General features: G+C 37.5%; 1 protein-coding gene and 1 long non-coding RNA gene across 4 annotated transcripts in view; both read right to left on the bottom strand.

The window, feature by feature from the left end:
- Positions 1–2,405: 2,405 nt before the first annotated feature.
- On the bottom strand, positions 2,406–3,004 carry LOC141391092 (uncharacterized). The gene is made up of 3 exons (XR_012409556.1): positions 2,881–3,004; positions 2,767–2,809; positions 2,406–2,712 (listed from the first exon to the last, which is right to left on the bottom strand). It is a non-coding gene; the product is annotated as an uncharacterized lncRNA (long non-coding RNA).
- Positions 3,005–4,235: 1,231 nt separating this feature from the next.
- The window catches only part of ssh (Protein phosphatase Slingshot), a 30,310-nt gene continuing 7,273 nt past the window's right edge, over positions 4,236–27,272 (bottom strand). Inside the window, exons 2-9 of one of the 3 annotated variants that reach the window (XM_073960190.1) lie at positions 15,407–15,450; positions 15,150–15,339; positions 14,064–14,731; positions 13,923–13,988; positions 13,669–13,863; positions 13,324–13,593; positions 10,351–13,230; positions 4,236–5,159 (exon numbers count right to left, since the gene is read on the bottom strand). In XM_073960190.1, the coding sequence (XP_073816291.1) occupies positions 5,066–5,159; positions 10,351–13,230; positions 13,324–13,593; positions 13,669–13,863; positions 13,923–13,988; positions 14,064–14,731; positions 15,150–15,339; positions 15,407–15,450 (4,407 nt within the window). In that variant the 3' untranslated portion in view covers positions 4,236–5,065. Of the gene's footprint in view, positions 5,160–10,255; positions 13,231–13,323; positions 13,594–13,668; positions 13,864–13,922; positions 13,989–14,063; positions 14,732–15,149; positions 15,340–15,406; positions 15,451–27,272 lie in introns of those variants that run through there. The other 2 variants (XM_073960191.1, XM_073960193.1) reach the window with 2 other exon arrangements.

The following is a 27,272-nucleotide window of genomic DNA, read 5'->3' as shown; positions in this document are numbered from 1 at the left end:
TTTTGATTAATGAGAATTTCAAAAACAAATATTTTATGAAAATTCATTATTTTTTATGAAACTTCAGATCATTAAATGCAAAGTAAGAATTTGAACTACTCCTTGACATTTTACTATTTTTACTTGGGCAATATGGGTATCATTTTAAAGCTCGTGGTGAGTACTTTTCTTTGCTGCTAAGACTTTTGCTTCAGATTACAACAATATATGATACCCATATTGCCCAAGTAAAAATTTAAAATCTCAAGACCCATACCTCGAGAAGTATGGCCTCCCCCCGAAAAAGCTATATATTGTTGTGGCATATATTGAATACTCCACCAGCTGGCGAAAAAATCTGAAATGTTTACCACAGGCAGATCTTAACGTCCTGATCATAAAAATATAAAGTTTGTTGGGGGGAAGTCCATACTTCCCGAGATATGGGCCTCTGAAGTTCCGAAATTTCCCTTGTTAAAATAAGAAAAAAATTTAAATTAAAAAATGCCGTTCCCGTGCCCTAAGTTTGCTCCTGTCCATAGGAGAAAGTCTTAAATCCCCGGCCGAAGGCCGGCTACTTAGAAAAAACTTACAATTTAAAAATTTTTCAGATTTTTTTTCCGCCAGCTGGCAGAGTATTCAATTTGTTCCAAATCGACGATTTTCATTCATAATTTTACAACTGTTATTGCAGTTGTCTGGAGGCCTACGTCACACATGCAAGTTTTAGGTTTTTGACAATCAATACATCGTCGGTGTCATGCTTAAGTGTTCCATACGCCATTTTTGACATTTTGAGATAAAGGTACCTTACAAGGTTTTGAACCGTGCTCTTTCGGTTTTTCTCTATCTCTTATAGTTTCTGAGATATTCAGATGCCAGTATGTTCCATATCCGCTTTGTGACCCAAAAAATCTTGTCGTTTTGTTCCATATCCATAAAGCCTGGCGTACGGAACAAAACAACCTTGAACTTATTAGTTCCATATCCATGTCGTTTGGCGTATGGAACAAAAAGAGACAAAAACGAATTGTTCCGCACCAAAAATGATGGCGTTTGGAACAAAAAATTGCCCATTTTTGCCAAGTTACGAATAATGTGGCGTATGGAACGAATTGTTTTAAAGGACTTGGTTTAAAAACTGAAGAATAATAGTTTATAAATCCAAATTTTTTTGAATATTGTATTGTTAAGCCTTTACCTAATTAACTGCGTGTTGCGTGTGCGTTCAAAAATACAAAAACAAAATACATGTATTTGTTTTTGTTTTCAATTTGAAATACATGTATTTTGTTTTTGTATTTTTGAACGCACACGCAGCACGCAGTTAATTAGGTAAAGGCTTTATATGAAAACGAAAATTTATCAATCGTTTAAACAAAAAAATCCCTAGGGTAAAGACAAAATTTTGATGTAAGTCCATAAATATATACGCAAAAACGTTAATTCGACTTGAAGTAGTGTGGACACCGATTAAAAAAATGGTATTATAAGAAAAACGCGTTAAATGTTTTATGTTACCTTAGAAATTCAAAATATCAATTCGTTTTGTCCGATTTTACCACAAAAAATAGTGATAAGTGGAGGCAATCCCTTAAATAAATGTTAAGGAAACCTATAATAATGGTCCTTATTGTATTTATAAGAGAAGAATAAATGCCCCAGGGGCCTAATTATGTGAGTCGATTCGATCGAGAAATTACTCGTGAATTTGTTTTCGACACGATAAAGAAACGGCATTATAAGTCTCGATCGAAAACGTTTAAGCATTGTTATCGATTTTTTCGATAGTAACCGGTAATCGAACTGTGAAAACCGGTAATCGAACTGTGAAAGCCTATATTTTCTTTAATTAACATAATTATAGGTAGATGCCGAAAAAGTATTTATTTTAAAACAAAAACGAAAAAAAGCATTATTATGAATGAAAAAATGTAAATTTTTGTGAAATTTTTTGAAAAATACTTTGAATAATAATTTCGGAATAAAGTTGTGGTAAGAAAATAAGAACATTAGTAATGTTTGGAAATCCTTTTTTAAATTGTTGTGACATATTGCTAATGCATCTACCTTAATAAACGTACGGTTGTTTTGGCAGAATTATTAGAAACATTGGCGCAATTTTTATAAGAAATGAACATATAATAATAAAATGGATCCATCTGTGTTATTCTTGTTATCTTCTTCTGACGAAGAAGATGACAACATTAATTTATTTCGTAAACAAATTCGTTCACACAGTGAACCTTCATCTTTACCGTAAGCTGCGTGTTTTAAAGTATAAATCATAAATTGATCAATTTAAAATGTATATTATATTTCTTCGCAGATTTCTACAAAGATTCAGGCTGACAAAAGAGGCTTTCCGTTATGTACTTTCTTGTTTGGAATTTTCGTGCCAAAGTTCAAAATCTGTCCCCCCAATTTTGCAGTTGGCAGCAACGTTGTCCCTTTTGGCAAGTGGCGGTTTCCAATATACTGTAGGGAATGATTTCCTTTTAGGTCTGTGTCAGAGTGTTACATCAAAAATTGTTAAACATGTTAAAAAATATTGTATTCTTAATTGGGGGCCCCGCGGCATTTAATTTAGATGCAAGTTGCTCCCATAAACGATTTGAATATGCCCGAGCTTCTGGACAACTAAATTTTCCTTTGGCCAAAGATGGGTGTTGGGACATGAATTCTGCCATAATCGCTTTTTGTTTAAAATGTATTCTGTTTACTTTTGTAGTCCTAAAAAATAACAACTTCAATTTTGTTTTCATTGTTTTTCGCAGAAATACTTACATGTTCCTCTTATTTCCTTAAACGACTGCAAACACAAATTTTCCTAAATTGAATACGAAAATTATTTTTGTTTCAGTTTTGCTATTATTTCTCAACACAATTTTTTATTCTTACTTTGTTCAGAAATCTTCACATTTATTAACTAATTTATCTGTTTTTTTGCATAAACGAAAGCAAGATTCAATTTGCACATTACTTTTCTTTCATTTACTTTCCTTTTGCTTGTTTACGATTGGTAATGTAGCAACGAGAAATGTCTCGCAGAAAATTGATCGATAACTCGATAATTTTACTCGATACCGAATGTTATCATACCAACTATGGGTACTCTGTTCGAAAAAACTCGATATCGACTCACATAATTAGGCCCCTGATTTTTCAACTCAACAGTAGCACTTCATATAAGGGAAGTGGAACACGATTGATAAAAAGTGTTTTGGTTGAAATGTGACAAAATGTGTTCCATGTGACACAAACTGCCAAAAACATGAAAAAAAGATTCCATGGAACAATTCAGCAACTTTTTGCAATTATAAAAATTGGCCATAACTTATACACCATCACAGATATCTGACTAAAATAAACTACTGTTATATTCTATGAGTTTAGTTAAGCAGAACTGAGCTTTTAAAGTATTGGATTATTGCACCATTTTTGTCCTGTATGACCTTAAACATTAACTTGAGTTTTTCTCGAATCAGGCAAATGGCGTATGGAACACTTAAGCATGACACCGACGACATGTACTCAACTGTCCTGGCATGTGTAAACGAAGGGTAAGATTAGTCTTCATAGATGGCTTGAAGTAAATCTTTATATACGAGCTGAAGTGAGTATTTTTAGTCGACCTTAGGGTATTCTTTATAGACTTGAGAGGAGTTTTTATAGACAACTTCAAAAAAGTCTTTATAGACGATTTGAAGGGAGTCTTCATAGACAACATCAAGAAAATCTTTATAGACGCGATCTGAAGAAGTCTTTATAGACAAGTTATAGATGATATATGTATAAAAAGCGGAAGCGAAACAGGTATTTATAGAAAAGCTGAATGAAACTGGTGCAGTGAAGGATTTCATTCAGCAAACCGTAGATCTGAGGAATTGGACACCCCCATATAGCTTATCCATTCATTGTTTCATTCGTCTTATGTGTCGTTTTTCTATTCAGGTATGTGATGAAAACCGAATCGACTCGATTTGCGAAATCGAAATGGTATATATAGTCGGAGTGCGGTTGAACGTTTTGTTCGGCTCATGCTACTTATCATTGTAAAAGGTGGGCGGGGTGGATATTTAATTTTAGTGCAGCTTATGGGGCAAGTGCTCTGCGTCGGGCCACAGAAGTAAGTTGTATTGTTTTAATCAATCAGATAGTAGTATCCATCATTCTCTACCCTAAAAAATCCCCATTAAAAAATCCAAAATAAAAATTAACACATTAATGTTATGCATTGTAATTAAAAATGTTAATTTTATATAATTTATTTTTATTATTATTTTTTTTAAAAACCATTGGTTTCATACAAACATAAAAATAGAAAAATCTTACAATATTTACAAAAAATTATTATTGGTTGTTTTTTGTTGTTTGTTTTAATTATTATTTAGAGCTAAAATAGAGTACTTTTTGTTGTTGTATAGTTTGCTGATGTGGTTCTCCTTTCTGGTATTATATGTAATATATTAAACTAAATAAAAAAAAATAATAATTATTATAAATGATTTCTTGCAGTACATTTTGTTGCTGTTGTTGTTGTAGTTTTGTTTTTAAAATCACAAAAAGGAAAAATTGTTGAATAAATCGTTTAATAATTATAAATGTATGTTGTTTGCATGTCCTTGAATTCATTACAAATTGTTTTTTGTTTTCTGTTTTTATAAATGTGTCCTATAAAACAAAAGTCGTTATAAAATTAAAATGAAAACAAAATAATAAAACATATAAATAAAAAATAATAATTAAAATAGTAAAGCATAGCATAGTGGTTAATAATTTGGAGATAGGTGATTATAGTGTATATATAGAACAAAAATAAAGATAACAATAGAATTGCAAAATAATGTGAGTAGAAAAGTCAAACAGGATATTCATTCATTTCTGGCTTGTTGTTGGCGGTGTGGTTTGTTAGTCGATTAAAAACGGAAATTAGTTGCATAATAAATACCATTGCGTGGATGTGTGTGGAGGTTGGTTTATTACATAGATGGGTGTTTGTAAATAAATTTCATAAATATTAAACGCATTAAGTGGTGGGTGTTGGGGAGGAAAAGGAGTTTGGTCGCTTGTTGTGTTGTTGTTATTACTGTTGGCTGTTCGTGGTGTGCTTGTTGTAATAGCATATGATGTTTGTATAGTCAAAGCTATATTTGACCGAGCGTAGCATGCGAAATAATCTGTAAAACAACATATTTCAGTATTGGCATATACATATGTAAGTAGGTATGTATGTATAGAGAAAAAGTCAGGAGAGAAAAAGAAAGAAAGGAAAAAAGAAAATAGAGTTTTACTTAGAACATCTATTAAATACCCAAAGAATAAAAAAAACTTAGGACATGTTTCTCTCAGACGAATCGAATTCAAATTCGTTCGAATTGTTGGGGGGAAATAAATATTTGTTTGAATGAAAAACAAAAATCATTCAAATATGTTTTTAAAAACCAACGAATTTGTATTCGAATCGTCGCAATGAAGCAGGTCATTAGGGACTGTTTCTCCAAAACGAATCGAATTCAAATTAGTTGGAAATACTACAAAAATCATTTTAATACTTTTTCCAAAAACAGAAGTTAGATATTGTAGTTCGAACGAATTTGTAGTAGTAGTATGTGTTTCCAACGAATTTGTATTCGAATCGTCGCAATGAAGCAGGTCATTAGGGATTGTTTCTCCAAAACGAATCGAATTCAAATTAGTTGGAACTACTACAAAAATCATTTTAATATTTTTTCCAAAAACAGAAGTTAGGTATGGTAGCTCGAACGAATTTGTATTCGAATCGTCTTAGTGAAACAGGCCATTAAATAAATACAATAATAAATGTGGTTCGAAGGTGTAAACAAAATGCAATAGACTGAGTGAAGAGATAATGAAAGGTTTCACAATTTTGAACATTTTGTCACTTTAGTGAGAAGGTACAAAAAACACAGACACAGAAATGATTATGGGAGGACGATTTTTGGATCTCTTATGAGTGAATAATTAATTATTTACTTGTAGAGAAATTAATTTTGAGAAAAAAATCAAATCTTTTAATTTTAAATCTCATCTAAACAGTGAATTGATGCATCTCAAAAGTGATTTGAAAATGGTACGGCTTCGACAAGACGACATCGTAAATATTTGCTCTTTAATACATATGTTTTATGTAAAATTGCAGGTTTTGTTGGACAAATAGCTGTGATCACATAATCTAGAATGCTGTTTACCGACAGCGTGTTATAATCGGTAATTCCAAACACCATATGCCCCATTGGCCAGCACATTTTTCTGGAAACTACAAGTTTGGGTGCCACCGTGGTGCAATGTTATGCACACCTGCCTTGCACGCAGAAGGTCGTAGGCTTGATTCCCCGACTAGGCAACGTCAAATTTTCAAAGGTGGCAAAATACCCCTCAGTAATTTTGGCGACATTTCCTGAGTATTTCAGCCATGTAAAACTTCTCTACAAGTGGTGTCTTACCACACGCCTTTCGGTCTCGGCGATAAACTGTAGGTCTCATATATGATTGAGCTATTATGAATCGGGGTGCACTCATTGGTATGAGAGAAGCCTCCCTTGTACCGTCTGGGATGTTTGTGGAACAATTATAAATTACAAGTTTGGGTTTGATATGGGGAGTTATTCTGAACGTAAATTCCGTAAATTCTCACTCTACCCTATAAGTAGAATTCACGGTGCTTATTATTTAAAATCTTTGCAATTAACGGAACCACCATTGTTGTCATTCTACTCGTCCAAAGAAGGTTTATAAGAGGAAATTAATTGTTTATTGTTTGAAAACTTCGTAATTTGGTCTGCCGACGAACAGAAACATTCTACTGATACAAAATGGTGTTTGCTTGCCTATTTGTTAAAATAGGGGAGCGTATGAGTGTTCTTAAAAATTGCAATAATACGCCATATGGGACTGACTGTTTTAACTTCGTAACAATTATTACGAAGTATGTATTCGTGAGTTTTTGTCTTTCCGCCGTTTCAACTTAAGGGAAAAAGTGGAAAAAAACTCACGGGGAATTTTCGTTCAGAATAACCCCATATATGTATTTGAAATCAGTAAGGAAATATGGATAGTGTGAAATTATATATAATTTACCAGCCTGTCCTATATGCCAACAGTCTCTTTAAGGTGAATTGCTTGATTTGTGTTCGATTGCACAACTGCCTGCGGTTAAGCCTTCTTTGGTGTCATAAGCAATAACAACACATTCATCTCGACAATCTTGGTCAATACATCCATTGGTGTCTATGTACCCCTATTTGACATTATTGGATTTTAATTGATGGTTTATTAAGAGTGAATGAAATCTTCAAACTCGTTTTATCAGCATTCCGGTTTGCAGTTAAGGATCCGAATCCTTTGATACCTGGGAGCCTGAACGGGTAGCTGTACTGTGCCAAGTTTTTGTCATGTCTTGATCGACATGAGAACGCAAATAAGAAACAAATTCTCAACAACCAATATGAGGAAAGAATCATTTAACTCCAGAAAAGGGCGACTCAACTGGACTGACCAATCTGATCTTAAAAGAATTTGACGGTATAGTATCTAGATACAGGGGATATACTAACTCTGTTGAAGGAATGTTGTTCATCCATTGGTGATCCATGACATTCATCCGGATCGGTTAGATTCTTTGCTTTTTCTTTGGTAAGGTCCAAACTATAGAAGGCCTTTGAAGCAACACCACGGCCAAAACATCGAAAGCCTTTAAGGCAATATGGTGAGAAAGAGTTGTACGAATCTGAAATCGCATGGGAAACATACCTTCTCGCAAAGGTCTTACTGTGAAACCCTTAGCAGTAGCTATTCTCCCATAAGTCACAAATGATCTTTGGAGGTGGATAAGAACTTCTGCTATTCATAAACGACCTCCCCAAAGTATTTTATATGCATAAAGCCTTCAAAACGTATTTTTTAATATAAAATACCTTCGGCAGGATAGCAGAAATTCTTTTCCAGTGCATGAAAATATTTACATTTTTTTGATAATTTGAGAATGACACCGGAGTCTACCAAAAAAATTGTTCGACACCCGGTATCAATATATTTTGCGTTAACGCGGAATCATCTGATATTTGTAGTAAATATCCGTACGAGCACTTCGTAGGTTTTGAATGTCTAAAAGTTGTCCAGATAGTAGTTTTATTTTTGTGTAATATTTTTTTTTAATTTGGGAAGTCAAATTTCAATCGCGTTTATTTCGAAACTGGATTTTTTGAGATGTGTCGATATAACCCAACAAATACCTCAGAGGATAAAGGATACTTCTCTCCTATCAATAAATGCATCCCGATTCATATTAGCTCAAAGGTATGGGACCATAGTCGAGTCCGAACATGGATATAGGAATAACTTTAAAATAACGATAAAAGGAGAAACTGAAACTGACAGCTAAAAGATGTATAGACACTGACAAATATTCAAATCTCAAACTAAATAAGAGGGGAAACGATATCTGCAGATATTTGCCAAAGAAGAAATCACAATTATCGGCAACACAAACTGTAAGAGAGCAAATTAGCTACCCAGATTGTTATACCAGCGGTAGCAGAAAGGCAGGAATTCACTTTTACACTGACTGATCAGAATCAAATCACATTCCTCTTAATTAATTGTAAAAAATTATACGGAACAAGTGTCGTTTAGGGGCACCTCTCAGATCGGTCCGAAATTGTTACCATAGGTAGCCCTTGGGACCCTGATTCCAACGATATATAATTTTCCGGGGGGAAGTCCATACTTGAACACAATGATATATAGTTTCCAGGGGGGAAGTCCGTAATTCCCGAGATATGGGTCTTGACTTTTTACTTTTATCACCATTATTTTTAAAACGTATGCAATATGGGAGTCGTTTTAAATCTCACGAAGAGAACTGTCCAATGCCACCAATAATTAATAATGGTAATTAGATTTTCTAATAATAATTTATTAAATTATTATTGGGCTACACGATCAAAACTCTCTTTTAAATTGAAAGTGTTCTAAAGTAGACGGCCTTCGGCCGGGGATTTAAGACTTTCTCCTATGGACAGGGACAAAAGTGGGCTAAGCGATCAAAACTCTCTTTTAAATTGAAAGTGTTTTAAGTAGCCGGCCTTCGGCCGGGGATTTAAGACTTTCTCCTATGGAAAATGACAAAAGTGGGCTACGCAAAGAAACTTTCTTGTAAATTTAAAGTTTCCTAAGTAGCCGCCTTTGAACAGGAATTTAATACATTCTCTTATAAACAGGTGTAAAAATAGGTCGCGTGCATTAAAGTACTCTCCATAAGCTTTAAAACTATGCCCATATTGCCCACGTTAGAATTGTAAAATGTCAAGACCCATACCTCGGGAAGTATGGACCTCCCCCCGGAAAATTATATATCGTTGTATTCAGGATGCCATGGGCTATCTAGTGTAAACATTTCAGACCGATCCGAGAGGTGCCCCTAAACGACATTTAAGCCAATTATACTTTCGGGTTTGCCATTAAAGTTGTGCATTAATTCTTCACTACAGAAAGTTGTATTCTGTGATTAAGAATTAAATGAGAGATTTGAAAAATGTTTTTTGAGTTCAATATAAAAGATATGCTGTTTTACATATGTGTATATTTAAATTTTGATTATTGCATGCATTCTTTGAGATCCATTCCAAAAATATACAAAAACAACTATGTATCATTAACATTTACACCATGACCAACGACGGAGAACGATAGCCACATTATTAAATGAAATAAACAAAAAATAATAAAATAGAAATAAAATTACAAAAAACACTTACGTTGTTAATAGGATGATGTGATAAACAGAGAGAGCGAAAGAGAGTAATATTTGGATATGGAGAAAAGTGGTAGTAAAAGGCAGCAAAATTTTAAAGCAATAATAATACAATCGATTTCCCGTTTGTTTTTGTTTTGTGATATACAATGAGAACAAAATAGGACAATATATATAAATAATAACACATAACACTTGTTTATAATTATAATATAATAATAATGATGGATGAATGTGACACAAAGAGTGAGCGTGATTTGTTGTTTTGATGAAACGCGTCATAAAATGTTTGTTTATTGTGGGTGAAATTATGATGTTGTGGAGATGATTAGAGGAGGAGAGGGTGTGTCTTTCCATGTGTGATAAATACAAAATATTGATGCTTTGTGGTTGTGTTGTGATTATGGATTGCATTTTGAATATGATGACAATACATGATGATGCTTTGTGGTGGCTGTGGTGGAGATTTGATGGAGATTTTTTGTTGAAAAATTATATATGTTTTGTTTTTGTTTCTTTGAGAATTTTGTTTTGATTCGATATCGGTTCAATTTGTATTGTTTTGTTTTGCTTGGTAATAAGATGATCACCATTACATTGTATTGTAAGCGGCTGCATTGAAGCTTTGCTTTTGTAAATTTAGCATAGTTAGTGGATGAGTTTTTCCATGTTGTTGCAAACGTCTTTGCTGAGGTGGCTGTTGTTGTTGCGTCAATATACCCTCGTTTAGATGATGATGATGGTGATGAACAGGTTGATTGGTAATAGTGGCATTCGATGATGATGGCGGCAATTTTTGTGGGGCTATGGGTGGCCGACTTTCGCTAAACTCATGTGGTTTGCCCGTCAAAGATCTCTGAGGTTCATAGTATGACCTTGGTCGCGGCTTACCAACAGTTGTTGTTGTGTTAGTGGCTGTAGTACATATAGTTTGATTTGTTATTGATTTGGAGGTTGTTGTTACACTTGAGCTCGACACTGATGATGATGATGACGACGACGATGCTTGATATTTATGCACTAAACCCTTGACGTTACGATCACACTGTTGTTCACTTGTGGATGTAGATGTTGTCATGTGTTGTTGTTGCTGTTCTAAAAACGTTGGTGTCGTTTTTGTTTGATGTTGATGATCAACATGTTGGGCCACTGGCGATGATGGCAGTGATTGATGTCCCTTAGTTTGTTTACTAGAACAAATGTTACCGGTTGATGGATTGATTGTTTGCTGTACATGGGCAGCTGTATTCGAACCAACAACATTTCCCCCTGTACCACTACCACAAACACCGCCTGCTTTAGCTTCAAAACTTTTCTTAAGTATTTGGACATTGCCCGAGACCCTTTGATCCTCTGCTGTGCATGGCATTTGGTTGTCTCTTCTTAGAATGACATTCTCTTCATCACTGCCACTACCCGTCAAAGTGTTTTTATTCTCAATATCAGACATGGTATAAGTCTCGGGTGCTGATACCGAAAATATATCCGCTGTGGCAGGGCGACTGCCGTCACTACGCCTTCCCGAGGCTAGGGGAGAGCCATGAGTGGTGACACCGCCGCCACTGCCACCACCACTAGGTACAATTTCTTCACTATTACAGCGTTGAGCAAAACGTGTTCGAGTTCCGGCCGCAGCTGAAGCGGAACGATATAAATTGGAACTGCGTTTGGTGGTGTAAACAGTTTCCAATGGATCATCACCACCATCAGCATTGGTACTTGCATTGCTGGCGCATTCCGAACCACTACCATTTTCTTGGCAAAGCTTTTTAAGGGCCGTCGATTCCTCCAGTTTTTGTTTAGTTCGTTTCACAGTACCGAAATGGTGATGTGGTTGTGTAGCATGAGTTGATCGGCTATCGGCCGAGGCAGTCTTATTACTCGTATTAAGTTCATGAATTTGACCTTCAAAAATGGCATTTGCATTGGCATGTTGATTGAAGGCGCTGGCATACTGGCAACTATTGCGATTTGTGTCAAATGCCCCCCAGGAGCTGTTACGCATTGGCATACCGCTACGATTATCGCCAGAACCCCAGGAGGCATGGCGCGAGGGCAATTCTCTTTGGCGGGAACGTGTTTTCACTAGACCTTCATAGACTGCGCCTGCTGCTGTAGCTGGTATGGCTGCAGGAGCTGACGTTTGTGTTGAAATGGAATCTATGCTGCTGTTGGATCCTCGAATGGTGCTATCCATTATTATACCACCACTGGTGGCAGCCCATGATTGTGTTTTGCGAGTGTGGGGACGCTGGTGTTTATGTATGGCCTCTTCACGATTCAGGGATGCGACACTGGTATTAATATTGGAAGTTTGAGTTATTAACTTGGCAGATGATGTCCACACAGGACTACCCATTTTTGTGATACCACCATTACCTTCACTAGCCGAAGATTGTGGCACTTCAGCGCTTCTGCCAGTTTCTTCGGCATCTTCTGCTGTCTTTCCTAATGCCAAATTTATGGATTTCCGTTCATCTGTTATTCTACAACTACGCGAGGAATCATTTATTTGATGATTCTCTAGATCATGGACTATGGTACGTACTGATGTGGCAGCTGGTGGTGAAGTTTGCATTTTTTGCACTGGACTGCTGCTGCCGCCCTCCAACAACGTTGGTGGTGGTGTAGACTGTGCTCTTAACGATGATGATGATGGTGGTGGAGTATGCTTCTGTATGTGTAATACTTGATTTTGTGTAACGCTATAATTTTCCCCATTACTGCCGGGGAAACGCATGTTTTTTGGTTCTTCTGCTAAGCTACGATCCGGAGTCAAATGTTCCAAACTCTGTGATTGTTGCTTCATAACAATCATAGATGATAATGCCGTCGGAACAGTTCGTGGAGAAGTACTGCTCGATCTACGCATTAGTCGTCGATGTTTGTGTTCACTACGAGCTGTTGGTCGTGATAGCGTTGTCACGGTGACAGGCGCCAATGTATCTAAGGCAGAAGATTGCTGGTGTACATCTATTTCATCATTGCTATCTCCACCCGATTTGGATTTCGACCGATTTATGGCTTGTATCAAAGGGGTGGGTTCACTGCCCGGCAACAGTCGGGCATCCTTTGTGCTCTTTAGATTTGTTTCACTTTTACTGCGCTGCAGTTTTTCCTTATTTTTCATGGCATCTAACATTCCTCTATAGGTTTCCAATTGATTTAGGAAGTTTTTATTGGGTTTTATGCAGCTGCGTCGTTCCTTGACATGCTGCAGGGCCTTTTGGAATTCCCAATTATAGGCTTTCATGGCATATGCTATAACAACGGAAGCCGAACGGCTTACACCCATTTTACAATGGACCAAAACTTTGGAACCCTCAGCCTTGGCTCGTGTTATATAGCGAAATGTATTGTCCCAGTGTTTAAGTAGATTTGTCTTCTCATCGTCATAGACACGCACATTTAAATAATCGAACATGCCCGGAAAGAAGTTGTCTATTTCACGAGTTACATTCAAAATGTGTCGAACACTGTCGAAAGTAAAGATGAGGGAGGATTCAATTAATAAAAATATTACCAAGAACGAAAATATTTTTAGGGAGACGTATAACAATTATAATTACCCATTTTTCTGTAATTCCTCCAAGTTACTAGCATTCCATTCCGAACCCAAATAGACATGTTCAAATATTTCGGTGGGGGCATCCATTTGTCCTAATATCATCAACATTTCCTCATCAATAAATGACTTGTATTCACCCAAATCCATGTCTAAATGTTCTTCTAGGCGGCCGCGTATATATTTGGAAGTGACTTCATCCAAATCGACAGACATCATGATTTCTTTTAATTTCATTTTAATAACTCTTTCGGTTTCTTCTTTTGCAGTGGGTCTACGAAATTGAAACAAAGCAAAAAAACCTTAATTAACCAAAAGCAACGCGGGGCTAATTCAAAAGGAGACTTACTTGTTTCGTATGGCATCCGGTGATGGTGGTCGACGACTTTCCAGAGAGTCCATAGCATTCCATTCATTCAAACATGATTGTTCGGATTCTATGCGACTTTCATAAAAGGATAACCAATCATGTGATGGGCCACCGGGATAAAAATTATTCTCACGAGCCTTTTGGGATACTTTGTGTAGGGTTTGCAATGCTGACCTGGAAACAAATTGTATTTATATGTAGTTGTCAAAGACTTGTAGTGTGTAACAACTTACCACATTGCTTGTACAGAAACTGGCTTAAAAATATGAGTCTTGCCAAAAACAGATACACTAAAACCTCTGCAAGTTGAAGAAAAAAAACCATAAAAATGAATATAGCTTTTATAGGCTAATGAAGAAACAAAATCCCCTTACCCATCACCATCCAAATGTATTGTGGTATCAGCTAGAATTGGTACAACCAAACCAATGGTTGCCCTTTCATTATAGTCAATGCCAAGTATGCAAGATTCTTCAACACCGACATAGTCTTGTGAATTAGCAGAAGCTGGTACATTTCCTGCCGACATTGCAGAAGAAGAATTTGAAGGTATCACTATATTGGCAGTTGAATTTTGTAATGATGCCGTCAGATTACTAGTTTTATTATCTCCCGAAGCACCACCACCACCGCCGCACATTTTTTCAGAAGCATCACATTTAAGACTTTGACGATTTGTTGTCGCTGTTGTTGTGGCATTTGACAAACGTTTATCACGCATTTCAACCCAGCTATCGTCAATTTGTTGCAATTGTTGCTGTTGTTGTTGAAGCTGTGCTGAACTTTTGGTACCGTCCATCGAAAGTTGACGTGCTGTTCCCACATTACCAAATGTTTGATGTGTTGTAGACCCAGAGATTGAGACATTCGTTGTCGTCGTTGTTGCTGTTGACAACGAACTCGATGATGACGATGACATACGGGCTGAATTATGACGCATTATTTTGTTACGTCTTTCGGTGGTTGTAGGACGATAACAACAACGTGAAGCAATCACAATATAACGTGTACGATTTGCACGCTGTGATTCCAATTTAACAGCCTGTTTTTTGGGAATACAAGAAAATTAACAAATGTTAGCAATAAAAGTTAAAGAAATGATGTGATGTAGGAGAATAAAAGATTTATTGGCCATTAAATAGCTAAGTATGTACATGATACTTCGTAGATAAATATTTAATGAATGATGAATCTAACCGCATATTTCTATAAAATTCTTTGCGGAAGAATTTGTACCAACCCCTCTTATGTTTCAACTCTTTTTGTTCGATTCAAAATAAAACATGAATAAAATATATTTTCAAAACCAAAAGATTGGTATTTACTCAAACGAATTCGTCAGCATAGAATTTTACAGACTGTAAATTACCTAAAAAAACTAAAAATGTTCCAAGTGATTTTTCTATATATTTTAATATTATACAATATCTTGATGTTGAACTAAAACATTCTTCACATACCATTTTCAATGTTTCCTCATGCCTTAACAAATAAAACATAGACTGCAAATGATGTTGAATATCCGAATTATTACTTTGTGTGCTATTTGTTGATCTTATTGAATCCGTGCTCAGACGACGTTCAGAGTATTGTGGAATATCTTTGAGCGCTAATACTAATGCGGTGCCTTTGCCAGCAAAGAAACATTCGCTAGAAAACAAAAAATAAAACGATTAGATTTATTTGCAGACAACTGAATCATTAGATATTGCATTACCTTTTTTCATGTTTGCTACCCTCCTCTTCATCGGCTTCGCTATCCTGTTAGATAAGAATTGAAAAAAAAATCATTTTATTAATAGAGATAATACGATGAAGCATTTTCATATATCAGTGCAATGCTTAATTAATACATGTCAGATTAGTTTTAAGGACTCTTAAGACACAAGTAAGTACTGATAAGATCCATTCCTTAAATGTCATTTTGAAACATATTTCTCTCAGTTATGGAAACTTTTTATGTCTGCGACATAAATCAAAGACACAAAGCTTTATCGTTGAATTAAACAGAAACCAGGTTATGATCAGAGATGACCTGCCAGAAAGTGTAACGTATATGACGTATAATACTTACGGCGAAAACGTCGTAGGCTTAACAAAAAATAAAAGGTTTTTGACAAAAGTAAAATCACAACCCCACAGCCAATGCAATGGACTCCGAGGTAAGATCAAGGAAATAGTGGGTTTCATGAGTGGTAAGAATATCAAGGTCGCGGCGGTGCAAGGAACCAACCTCAACAACAACTGCTGCTTACAGCGTTGTCATGGTTACAACACACTGATTAAGGATCGCATCAGAAGTGGAGGTGGGGGATTAGCTTTCCTATTGCACCAGTCTGTTCAATAGAGACCTATCTTGCTTAAGCCTGGCTCTAATGACCCGTACATGGAATGTTTGGGTGTAGCAGTCAGGTGTGGAACTGCCGATGCAGAGTTGCTGAATGCATAAATCCCGCCGATAAATAGCTGTAATCCAGGTTATTATAGAGCCAACATTAGTACGCTTTTGGAGGGTCATAACCGTCAGGTCTTGGGGGACTTTAGTACTCATCATGAGTTGTCCTCGGAAAGGACCAGAGGGGTATAGTTCTGGCTGAGCAGATTGATAGCTCTACGTTTTGCACGGTCAATGCGGACGCCGCTACCAGAATTAGAGGAAAGTGTCAAAGTTCGTCAGACATATGTATGTAACTATCGTGTCACCTGGTATGACAAATGAGGTCACCTGACAACCCGCAGTTTCTCTTGGATCAGACCATCTCCCCATAATTTTCTTCACCAGCAGACCGCTCGATTTCATCACCTCCGAAAGCAGCACTTTCGTCAATCATGGGAAAGCTCATTGGCCTAGTTGCAGAGAGTTCACTAATCCCCGCTTCAGAGATATGTTTAACCCTTCCGATGTTTCGCTGCTGCAGCCGCACGCCATATACCTGCGGTTAAGTCACCCTCGAACCCATTAGTCGTCGATGTTTGTGTTCACTACGAGCTGTTGGTCGTGATAGCGTTGTCACGGCGACAGGCGCCAATGTACCAGAAGATTGCTGGTGTACATCTATTGCATCATTGCTATCTCCACCCGATTTGGATTTCGACCGATTTATGGCTTGTATCAAAGGGGTGGGTTAACTGCCCGGCAATAGTCGGGCATCCTTTGTGCTCTTTAGATTTGTTTCACTTTTACTGCGCTGCAGTTTTTCCTTATTTTTCATGGCATCTAACATTCCTTTATAGGTTTCCAATTGATTTAGGAAGTTTTTATTGGTTTTTATGCAGCTTCGTCGTTCATTGACATGCTGCAGGGCCTTTTGGAATTCCCAATTATAGGCTTTCATGGCATATGCTATAACAAGCCTCAGCCTTGGCTCGTATTATATAGCGAAATGCATTGTCCCAGTGTTTAAGTAGATTTGTCTTCTCATCGTCATAGACACGCACATTTAAATAATCGAGCATGACCATAATCGGTTATGACCCATATACCTGCGGTTAAGTCACTCTCGAACCCTGGAAAGAAGGAAGATACGAGCCCAGTTACGTTTGGCGACGTTAAGTTAACGGACCCGAAAAGGTGCGCAATTTATTTCAATCGACACTTTGTCGAGCACGTCGCATTAGATCTTTTCCTGTCCAGGATAAACCAGTACAACATACAATGGATGATGTTGCGAATGTCATCATGAACGCTAAACCATCCAAAGCGTTGGACCATGAAGAAAACTCCATGGTGATGTTGATACAGCTGGATGCGCCGGGAGTTGAGTATCTTAGTCCCGGTCCACACTAAAGTGATTTCATTGAAAAAATTGCATGAAATTATGCGTCTCTAGATCGACTTCCGTAGTAGAGTAAAATCATAAAATTGCTGTAGTGGGGAATTCGATTTAAGAACGCCTAATTTCATGAAATTTTTTTAATGAAATTCACGCTAGTGTGGGCCGGGACTTACCAAAGTTCTCAACCTGTCGCTAGCCACCCACATCGTACCCAAAGTATGGAAAATGAGCAGGATGATTTCGCTACTGAAATCAGGCAAGGATACCAGCAAAGGTGAATCGTATATACCGATTTTGCTTTTGTCGCCCGTAGCAAAGACTCTTGAGGCTTCAGTCCTCCCCAGAGTCAAAAATAGTTATCCAGTTATCAATCATCAGGGTTCCGTAAGCAGAACAGCACTACAACAGCGCTGCACGCCATCACACTCATATTAGTAAAGGATTTCACCAAAGCAAGCCGTGTGAAAGAACAGTGATGGTGGTGCTTTATTTAATAAAAGACTTACGTACTGTCAAGCACTATAACGCGATAGGTTGGTCTGTGATGGCAAGTGTGGCCCGCGAATAAAGAGCAACGCGATGGAAAAGCAACACAATGTAGTACTTGTTCGAGTGTTACCGTAGGAGACATCCTCATCACAGAAATTTATTCAAATCCTTTTAAAAAAATATGCCTCAGACCTTCAAATTATCTTATCGGATGGTACATACGACAAATTGAGTTATATCTATGTGTTAAACCTATTAGTGAGAGGGGATGAGAGGCTGCTTTAACAAACTGAATTTGTCTTCCTGTATTTTGTATTCATTGATGAAAAGTGTTCAACAATTGCCCTGGCTAAGTCACTTTGTTGGGTGACGTAGGGGATGGAAGATACCAAGGAACGGTCCTGACCGGTTTTAACATGGCAAAGCCAAGGATTTATCTTGGTCCCTCTTTCATCTCAAGTGGACACTGACCTCCCCGTGGTGTCACCTGGGGAACTGCCTTTAACATCCGTTAAAGGTAGTGAGCTAACATGTGCCGCGCGTTCACCCATAAGAACGTTAAAAACTTGGGTTTGGGCGTCGGGTTAGTAACCCTCCCCTAGAAAAAACAGCCTACTATGAAAAAACGAATGAAAGGAAAAACAAACCCCTCTAAAGTTGACGAACCCCGCAAACGTTTTAAGGACCATTATCTGCGAATCTGCACCTGGAATTTTCGCACTCTTTATAGAGAAGGTGCAGTCTTCGCATTGGCAGACGTACTTGAAAAGTACAAGACCGATATTACTGCCATACAGGAAATACGATGGATTGGGAAAGGCGTCACAACAACACCTATAGGTGACGCATTGTTATAGCTGCCATGACGTAAAGCATGAGTTTGACTGCGGATTCGTAGTTAGTCGGAGACTAAAACATCTGGTATCCAGCTTCACCCCAGTGAATGAAAGACTTGCTGCAATTCGAATAAAAGCTAAATTCTTCAACATCAGCTTTATTTGCGCTCATGCTCCCACTGAAGAAAAGGACGAACAGACCAAAGATATATTTTACGAGCGCTTAGAAGAAACATATGACCGTTGCCCTGCCCATGGCATTAAAATCATTCTAGGCGATTTTAATGTCAAAATTGGAAAGGAGAATATCTTTGGCCCAACAGTCGGGAAATTCAGTCTCCACAGTGAATCATCTGACAATGGTATGAGGCTGATAGACTTTGCAGCTGCAAAGAACATGGTAGTTAGCAGTACCAGATTTAATCATCTCGATATTCATAAGGGCACCTGGCTGTCTCCAGATCAAAGAACAAGTAATCAAATTGGTCATATTGTGATAGATGGAAGACATTCATCCAGCGTGTTGGATGTACGATCGTTCCGAGGCGCAAACATTGATACGGACCACAACCTTGTTGCAGCAAAGGTGCGTACCCGTCTAAACGTTGCAAATAAAGCACGAACAGACACAACGCGGAAGTTGGACATCGATAGGCTGCAAACACAACAGATAGCCACAGCATATTCCACTCAACTAGCCCAATTGCTTAACGCGAGCACTCCTTGTCCCGATAACATAACAACACAATGGCAAAATATTGCCCACTCCATGCAAACAGCCGCAAAATCCATACTTGGATTCCGGAGACCTCCACAAAGGAATTCATGGTTTAACCAGGAGTGTCATGCGGGGGCCACCGTGGTGCAATGGTTAGCACGTCCGCCTTGCACTCAGAAGGTCTGCGGTTCGAATCCCAGGCCAAGCAACATCAAATTTTCAACGGTGGCAAAATTCCCCCTCAGTAATGCTGGCGACATTTCCTGAGTATTTCAGCCATGAAAAACTTCTCTACAAGTGGTGTCGTAAGACACGCCGTTCGGACTCGGCAATAAAAAGTAGGTCCCATATCATTGAGCCAATATGAATCGGCGTGCACTCATTGATATGAGAGAAGTCTCCCTTGTCCCATCTGGGATGTTTGTGGAACAATTATTATTATTATGTCATGCTGCTACCGAAGAGAAAAATGCGGCATATAGAGCTACTTTACAATCAGTAGCAACACGTAGCCCACGAGAGAGATATCGGGAGAAAAGGAGAGAAGAGAAACGTCTCTTCCGCAAGAAAAAGAAAGAAATGGAAAAGCGGGAGTGTGAGAAAATCGAGATGTAAAGGAGCCAGAATGAAGTCCGAAAATTCTACCAAAGAGTGATACATCAAACAGATGGCTTTGGTACAGGCACATCCTCCTGTATAGACCAACAAGGTAATCTGGTAACAGATACAGATAGCGTGCTCAGGAAATGGAAGGAACATTTCTCCAATCTGCTGGTATCCAATAGTAGCGAAGACGATGATACCACAGATCCAATCCTAGTATACCGCCCGGCCAAGATGAGGTAAAAACAGCAATCAACCGGCTGAAGAATAATAAAGCAGCAGGAGCCGATGGCTTACCAGCCGAGCTGTTCAAAACCGGAGGCGACGCGCTGATAAGGTGTATACATCAGCTAGTTAGCACCATCTGGCAGGAAGAACGCGTACCCGACGATTGGAACCTGAGCATCCTATGTCCCGTCCACAAGAAAGGAGATAAGACTGTATGCTCCAACTATAGGGGCATAAGTCTTCTCCCTATTGCCTATAAGATAGTGTCAGGGATATTGTGCGAACGACTAAAGCCAATGGTTAACGAAATAATTGGACCATACCAATGTGGCATTAGACCTGGCAAGTCCACCATTGACCAGATATTTACCCTGCGGAAAATCCTAGAGAAGACCCTCCGATCAAAGGTATTCCAAGCAATGTCTGAATTTGGTATCCCCGCAAAGCTCATCCGGCTTTGTAAGATGACTTTAACTGATACTAGGTCCTCAGTTAAAATTGGAAAGAACCTCTCCGAAGAATATTGTACTAAAAGAGGTTTCTGGCAAGGAGATAGCCTCTCGTATGATCTCTTCAACATCCTGCTGGAAAAGGTTATTCGAGAGGCGAACGTCAAAAGAAGTGGCACAATCTACACCAATAGCCACATGTTACTTGCTTATGCTGACGATACAATAGACATCATGGGACGATCAGTAAAAGAAGTATATGTTACTTTATGAAGATCAAAGGAGAAACTGCTAAAGTGCGTCTGGCGGTAAACGACGGAAAGACTAAGTTGATGGTGTCGACGCGCAATGCGTCCATAGAGATCGGGCCAACTGTTGACGTTGGTTTCTATAATTTTGAGGTAGTAAAAGACTTCGTCTACTCGGCACCGCCGTAAACACATCTAACGACATCAGTTGTGAAATAAAAAGAAGAATTGTATTGGCTAACAGTAGCATCTGTTTGGCTTAAGTAAGCAGTTTAAAAACAAACCCACATCTCGCCAAACAAAAATAACGCTTTACAAAACAATGATACTACCCGTGCTGATGTATGGTTCCGAAGCCTGGGTACTTGCGCAAGCAGATAAGGCAGTGCTTGGTGTGTTTGAGAGAAAAATTCTTCGAAAGATCTACGGACCAATATGCGTTGAAGGTGACTATCGACGTCGCATGAACCACGAACTGTATCTGCTATACAGCGACATCAATATAGTTAAACGTTTTGAGATGGAACGATTGCGTTGGCTAGGCCTATCATAAGAATGAGCGATGATGAACCCGCTAAAAAGGCGTATAAATATGAGCCGCTTGGCGGCGCACACAGAATTGGCAGGCCAAAGAATAGATGGCGCAAACAAGTGGATGAAGAGATGACAAGGCGCGGTATTCCAGAAAGAGAAGCAATAGACAGAGAGAAATGGAGATCTGTTGGAATAATCAGCTTATGGAATAATCAGCAAAAATTTTAGTATTTAATGGTAATGCAATGTATGAATTATAAAAAAATAAAATAAAATAAAAATAAAAAATTATTAAGAATGTGATGGAAAATAAAAAATATACACCCTTTATTTTCTTTCTAAAACTTTGTCATTTTAGTTGTTGTCGCCCACTTTTTCTTTGGGATAAACAAAATTGTGTTGCTTTCTTTCAAAGCCAACGTCTCCCTTGTTAAAGTCCATTGCACACGCATGCTTTTTGCATAAAACAAATTTGATTAATTACCAATATCTTAAAGTGCACCATTTAAATGTCGAACATTGACTTTTAATTACTGTGAAAATAACACTCAAAGAAGAACTTTTTCAATTAAATTATTATATGTAGTATATAAATGGAAATATCTATTACATACAACCAACACGCTAGCTAACTGCGACTGAATATCAACATTATCGTGATACGGTTGGTTATCCTATTCATAGTCACAAGAAGACAACGACCTTAGATTTGTTTCTCCGTTTTTTTATAAAGGCGGCATTGAAAATATGATATGACTAATAAATTAAATATAACTAAGGGGAACTTCCGCAAGGAACAAACACTATACACAAAAATACATACAAATACATATATATAATACAATTTTTTTAGATAGACAAGGCAAGGATGGCCAATGAGGTGGTCGTTATCGTCATCGTCACCTCCATAGTTTGTCTTGTTGACGAAAAAATTCGTATAGTATATAATAATTTTGTTTACATTTAAGTAAATGCTCATACGGCCAGTCAATATTTTGATTTGAAATATACATATATGGGGGAAACGGTCAAAACATTCAAACAAATAGAAACAAAAAAACATCATAGTGTTCTTGGATAGGCAGACCAAAGAAACATCGCAAAAAAACCAAAACAAATATTATATTGATGCGAATCTTGTCCGTCGTCTGTCATTGTGGCATAAACAAAACAAAAATTAAAATTTTGATATCTGCTGCTACATTGGCTGTCGCTGTCACGGCTTATCATTAAATACACAATTATTTCTAAATATTACCTAGAATTGGACGAAAAATTCACAGGGAAATAATACAACTATGTACATATACTAGAGAGATAGGGAAGAAAATAACAACAATGGTTTCAATACAAGTTCCAAAAGCAAAAAAAAGAGGGCAGTTAATGGTGTTGGTCATGAATCATCATCGTCATCATCACCCACTGACATTGTTATGATTTATTCGATTACAAATATACGATACGAGACTCTCAAATGTAAATTGATGTTGTTGTATCGACAGAAATTTTTTAGGGCATTGAAAGGGGAACTTTCTCGTTGCCGTCCGTTGTCGTCGCTGTAGTTTGTCGTGGCATTCATTATCAGTGCTTACAATCTCCATTCTAATCAAAGAAATTTATTGTTTTGCTAAAATTAGAGTCAAATGCAATTGATGTTAAATAGTTTTCAATAAATATTTGTTTATTGAAAATGACCTTGAACGGAAGGATAGGTTTGCAAAAACAATGATCCAGAAAAGTGGATCAATCAATTAAAATTAAATAAATGCAGTGTTGCGGTACTAAATGTCCAAAGGTCATTTCCTTCGCAACGTATAAATAAATAAAGTTTCGATTTAGCCAAAAATATTTGTTAAAAATGATAGCCTTTATATTGTGCATTGAAGAATGATACCACAACATCCTTACTAATTTCTCGGTGGCGCTTTCTACGATTGTAGATTAATCCGAAACGAAACAAGTTCAGATCAACACCCACCAATCGAGTTTGGGAGCAGCTTATCGCGAAATGTCGTTCCGCATCTTTTGGTCCGAGTGAGGATTGACAAAAGGTGGTTGTATACAGTTTATCACAAACCCACAACACAATGTGTCGGGTGAATTTCAGAGATGGCTCGAAGCTTGTCCAGTTGTAGTAATAATATAGACTTATAGTAGCATTTTGCGATAAAGAAAAGCTCGGCGTGCCATTAGATTTGGCACTGCCGTTGGTATAATAAATTCTCTCGCAATCGTCTCCACATTAACCCGATCCGTAGCATCTCAAACAATGTGTTGCTGTCTGTGGCTTCTTAAAAAATAAATACTGAGGATTTCTTTCTCGACACAGAAATGATATATCAGAAAAATTTCGTAAGCCAAGCCAAACTATTCTTCACAGAATTAAAAAATGACAAAGAAAATAGATTGGGATGTTAGGGCACATTTTGAAAGTATTATGTCTCTTTGAGATTCACAGAAATTTTGATGTATACATCACATTTCTGGTGACGGTGCAAATTGAAGCTGTTAAAAATGCGTTTTTCAAAGCAGAGGTGATATACCCGGAGATACTTAACTTTCTATTTGCAATGTAAGGACTACAGCTTTTAAAACATAATCAATACTTTATGGATATAGAAATTTTTACTAAAAAACGAAAATGAACCGTTGAGTGATGAAGTTGTGGATGGCACACTAAGTTTTCATTTCTACAAGTGCTTCAACCTCACTATCCCTGACAATTACAAACATGGACGCTGACAGCGAAGCCCTCATTAATGTAGCCAGTAGATCAAGCTCTGGTGTAACGGAGAAGCGGAATTATACCATATTAACTTTAGTTTAAGTAGACAGAGCAAAGTATATCCCCCTATAATCCTCTGGGCGAAGAGCATCCCTGTCGGCATTCAGAAGAAGATGAAGCCATGGACACGGCAGTGACCCATGAATCTCCAAAAAATGTCAAAGAGGCAATGGACAAGAAAACATACAAAGGGAAGTCGCATACTGCAATCGGTATGCAAAATAAAGATCCAAACACCATCGGCGTAAAAGAATTTCAGCTGATAAGATAAGGTAAGACCTTAAGTTTGTGAGGAAGTTCGAGAGGAACTATCCCCAAGCAACAAAGAGGAAACTTCTTCCCAGCGAAATTCACACCTCAAAAATAGGAACCTATATTGAGACCTCTTGTTCGAATAAGGATACTCTCTCGTCCAAGACAGCCTTCAAGAAAGGCTGAAAAGAAGTAAAAAAAAGGCAAAGAAGGTATTTAAATCCTCCGGTACGGTTCCAAAAACAAGTCAGAAAGTATCAGTCTGCTGTGCTGACAGAGATATACCCACTGCCACTGACAAAAAAAAAAAAAAAAAAAAAAACAACAATTCCAAACCAAACACAATAACTATGACGTACATACATAAAATATATCGATTTTGTATCACGAGTTTGCTTTAAAATCTGTACGTACCATAATGTGGGGCTATACAAAATCTATATGTCATTGATTTTTAGTAACCAAAATTTCTTCATAAAGGACTCGAAGTATTAAATTACGCTAAACTAAGTTTTGCTGAAATTTTTTAAAAAAGTTTTAGATTTATCTTGGACAATAGCCATTTTAGTATGTGCCGCAAGCTTTTGGGCCATTATCTCAGGAAGTATTGAGTTACTCCGGAAAAAATTGTACGCTTGTAAATGAGGCCGGTAGAACAACCTACTGAAAAAAGAATAAAAACAATGCGAGAGGAGCTCTTAAACTTCACTTTTTCCGAATTTTGTGTGGGAGATACCCAAAGAAGTGGACCGCCATGGTCCATATTCCATCCTGATACATGACTGGATGAAATAATACGATGTGCAAAGTCTGTACCAATCAGAAACTCCCTGCGAGAATTATCTTGCGGATTTGTGATTTTGGTTGATGCCTTCAGGGTTTCTCGGAGCTTTTAGGCCAATATCTCAGGAAGTATGGACTTGCACAAGAAAAAAATTATACCGTCGTAAAGGGAGCCGCAAGAACAACCTACTGAAAAAAATTTCGAAACGATCCGAGAGGAGCCCTTAAACTTCACTTTATCCGAATTTTGTGTGAGAGGTACCCAAAGGAGTGGACCGATAAAGTCCATATGCGAACCCGATCTATATCTGGAAGGAATAATACGATGTGCAAAGTTTGGAACGAATCGATTGCTCCCTTCGAGAGTTATCGTTCACACCATTTTACAGAAAAATTTTGAACTTTTGTGGGAGGCGGTACCGGAGGGAGTGGACCGATTTGGCCCATCTTCCAACTTAAACTAAGTTTGGATAAAATATTACGAAAGCCAAATTTTGGACCAAATCGGTTCATCCGTTCGAGAGTTATTGTGCGCTCTAGCCAGCCAGACAGACAGACGGACGGACAGTGCTAAATCAATTTCAAATTGTCTGAAACGGATTTCGTAAAAACATACTTGGGGTCTAAAACCGTTATTTCAATGAGGCACAATTTTGGTCGTATCAAAGTGTATATACCCTTTCTAGACTAAAGTCTGAGGGTATAAAAAGGGTGATGAAAGTGAGTCAGCTAATGAAGAAAGAGAAACAACCCTCAGGATCTGGTACAAACGAAAGCAGACGGAGCAATGATGTGCCTGTGACAGCGCCAACTGCTTCAAGGGTAGCCGCGTTCGTCAGTCGACGAATCCAAAATCAGAACCATTTGTTGCGAAGAGAATGAAGTTATCAATGAAACAACCTTCTTTCGCGAAGAAGTTAACACTGGCACAGTCGTTTTTTTTCCATAATAAAAATTTAAATTAAGATCTGGAGAGTTTGGATCAGAGTGAGAGTTTTTCTAAAAAGAAGCATAATCAATTTTAACATCTACATATCATCTATATCAAGAAGGAGATGGTTTGATTGAGGTTAGGTTACTATTCATCCTAATAGAGTGTTGAACAAGAAGTTATAGAAAATAATGTGGACAAAGGAAATATATTACAGAAAGGAATAATATTAAGAAAAATATTGAGAGAGCGGATAGACTGAACCCTTGTGAAATTGTTAGTTAGGTGCTGCTCCAGACAACTGATACCAATGATGATAAATATCAACATTTGATTATACAGCTGATCTCGTTATGAGTTCAGTTTATTGGGCCCAATTGCAGGAGACAGATAGATAGCAAGAAATTAGATCAACAATCTTTTTAGGATAAACCACTAAAGTGTATATACCGTCCTCAATGTCAGCTGACTCGAGAAACCAGAGTTTTGTCTATGTTCTAAAAGGATCACGGTGCGGCTTAACTAACTTTAAATGAAAGGTGCTTACATCTAGGAACCTTTTCTGGATTCTGAGACTACAGTGTTCATAGAAGAGAAAAATCGAAAAACAAAAAATCTCCGGAGCTATTTTCAAATAAATCGCGGTCAAAGATCACATTTTTAGAGCTTTTTTAGGTTTTCACGATTTTGCTTGGAAACCGCAAACCCTATCGAGATGGGATTAGAGAAAATGTTGTAGCTGTGAAATTTCTCTACAAGATTGACCTTAATGGTATTTTCGTAGGTTTTACCATTTTGAGATATAGAAGTTCATATTGGGACAATGTACTGGCTGTATCGCCTTCTTATAAAACAATGTCATGCAGGCCGCACCTGAAAGGTTTTTTCCGGATTCTGAAAAAACAATGTTCATTAGGGATATAACTTTTTGCACTTTTTTGCAAATATCAA

This window comes from Musca autumnalis, unplaced genomic scaffold, assembly GCF_047663935.1.
Source record: "Musca autumnalis isolate F117 unplaced genomic scaffold, ASM4766393v1 scaffold_1, whole genome shotgun sequence".
NCBI classification, from domain to species: domain Eukaryota; kingdom Metazoa; phylum Arthropoda; class Insecta; order Diptera; family Muscidae; genus Musca; species Musca autumnalis.
Note: the sequence above shows the minus strand (reverse complement) of the source record. Positions and strands in the feature narration are given on the sequence as shown.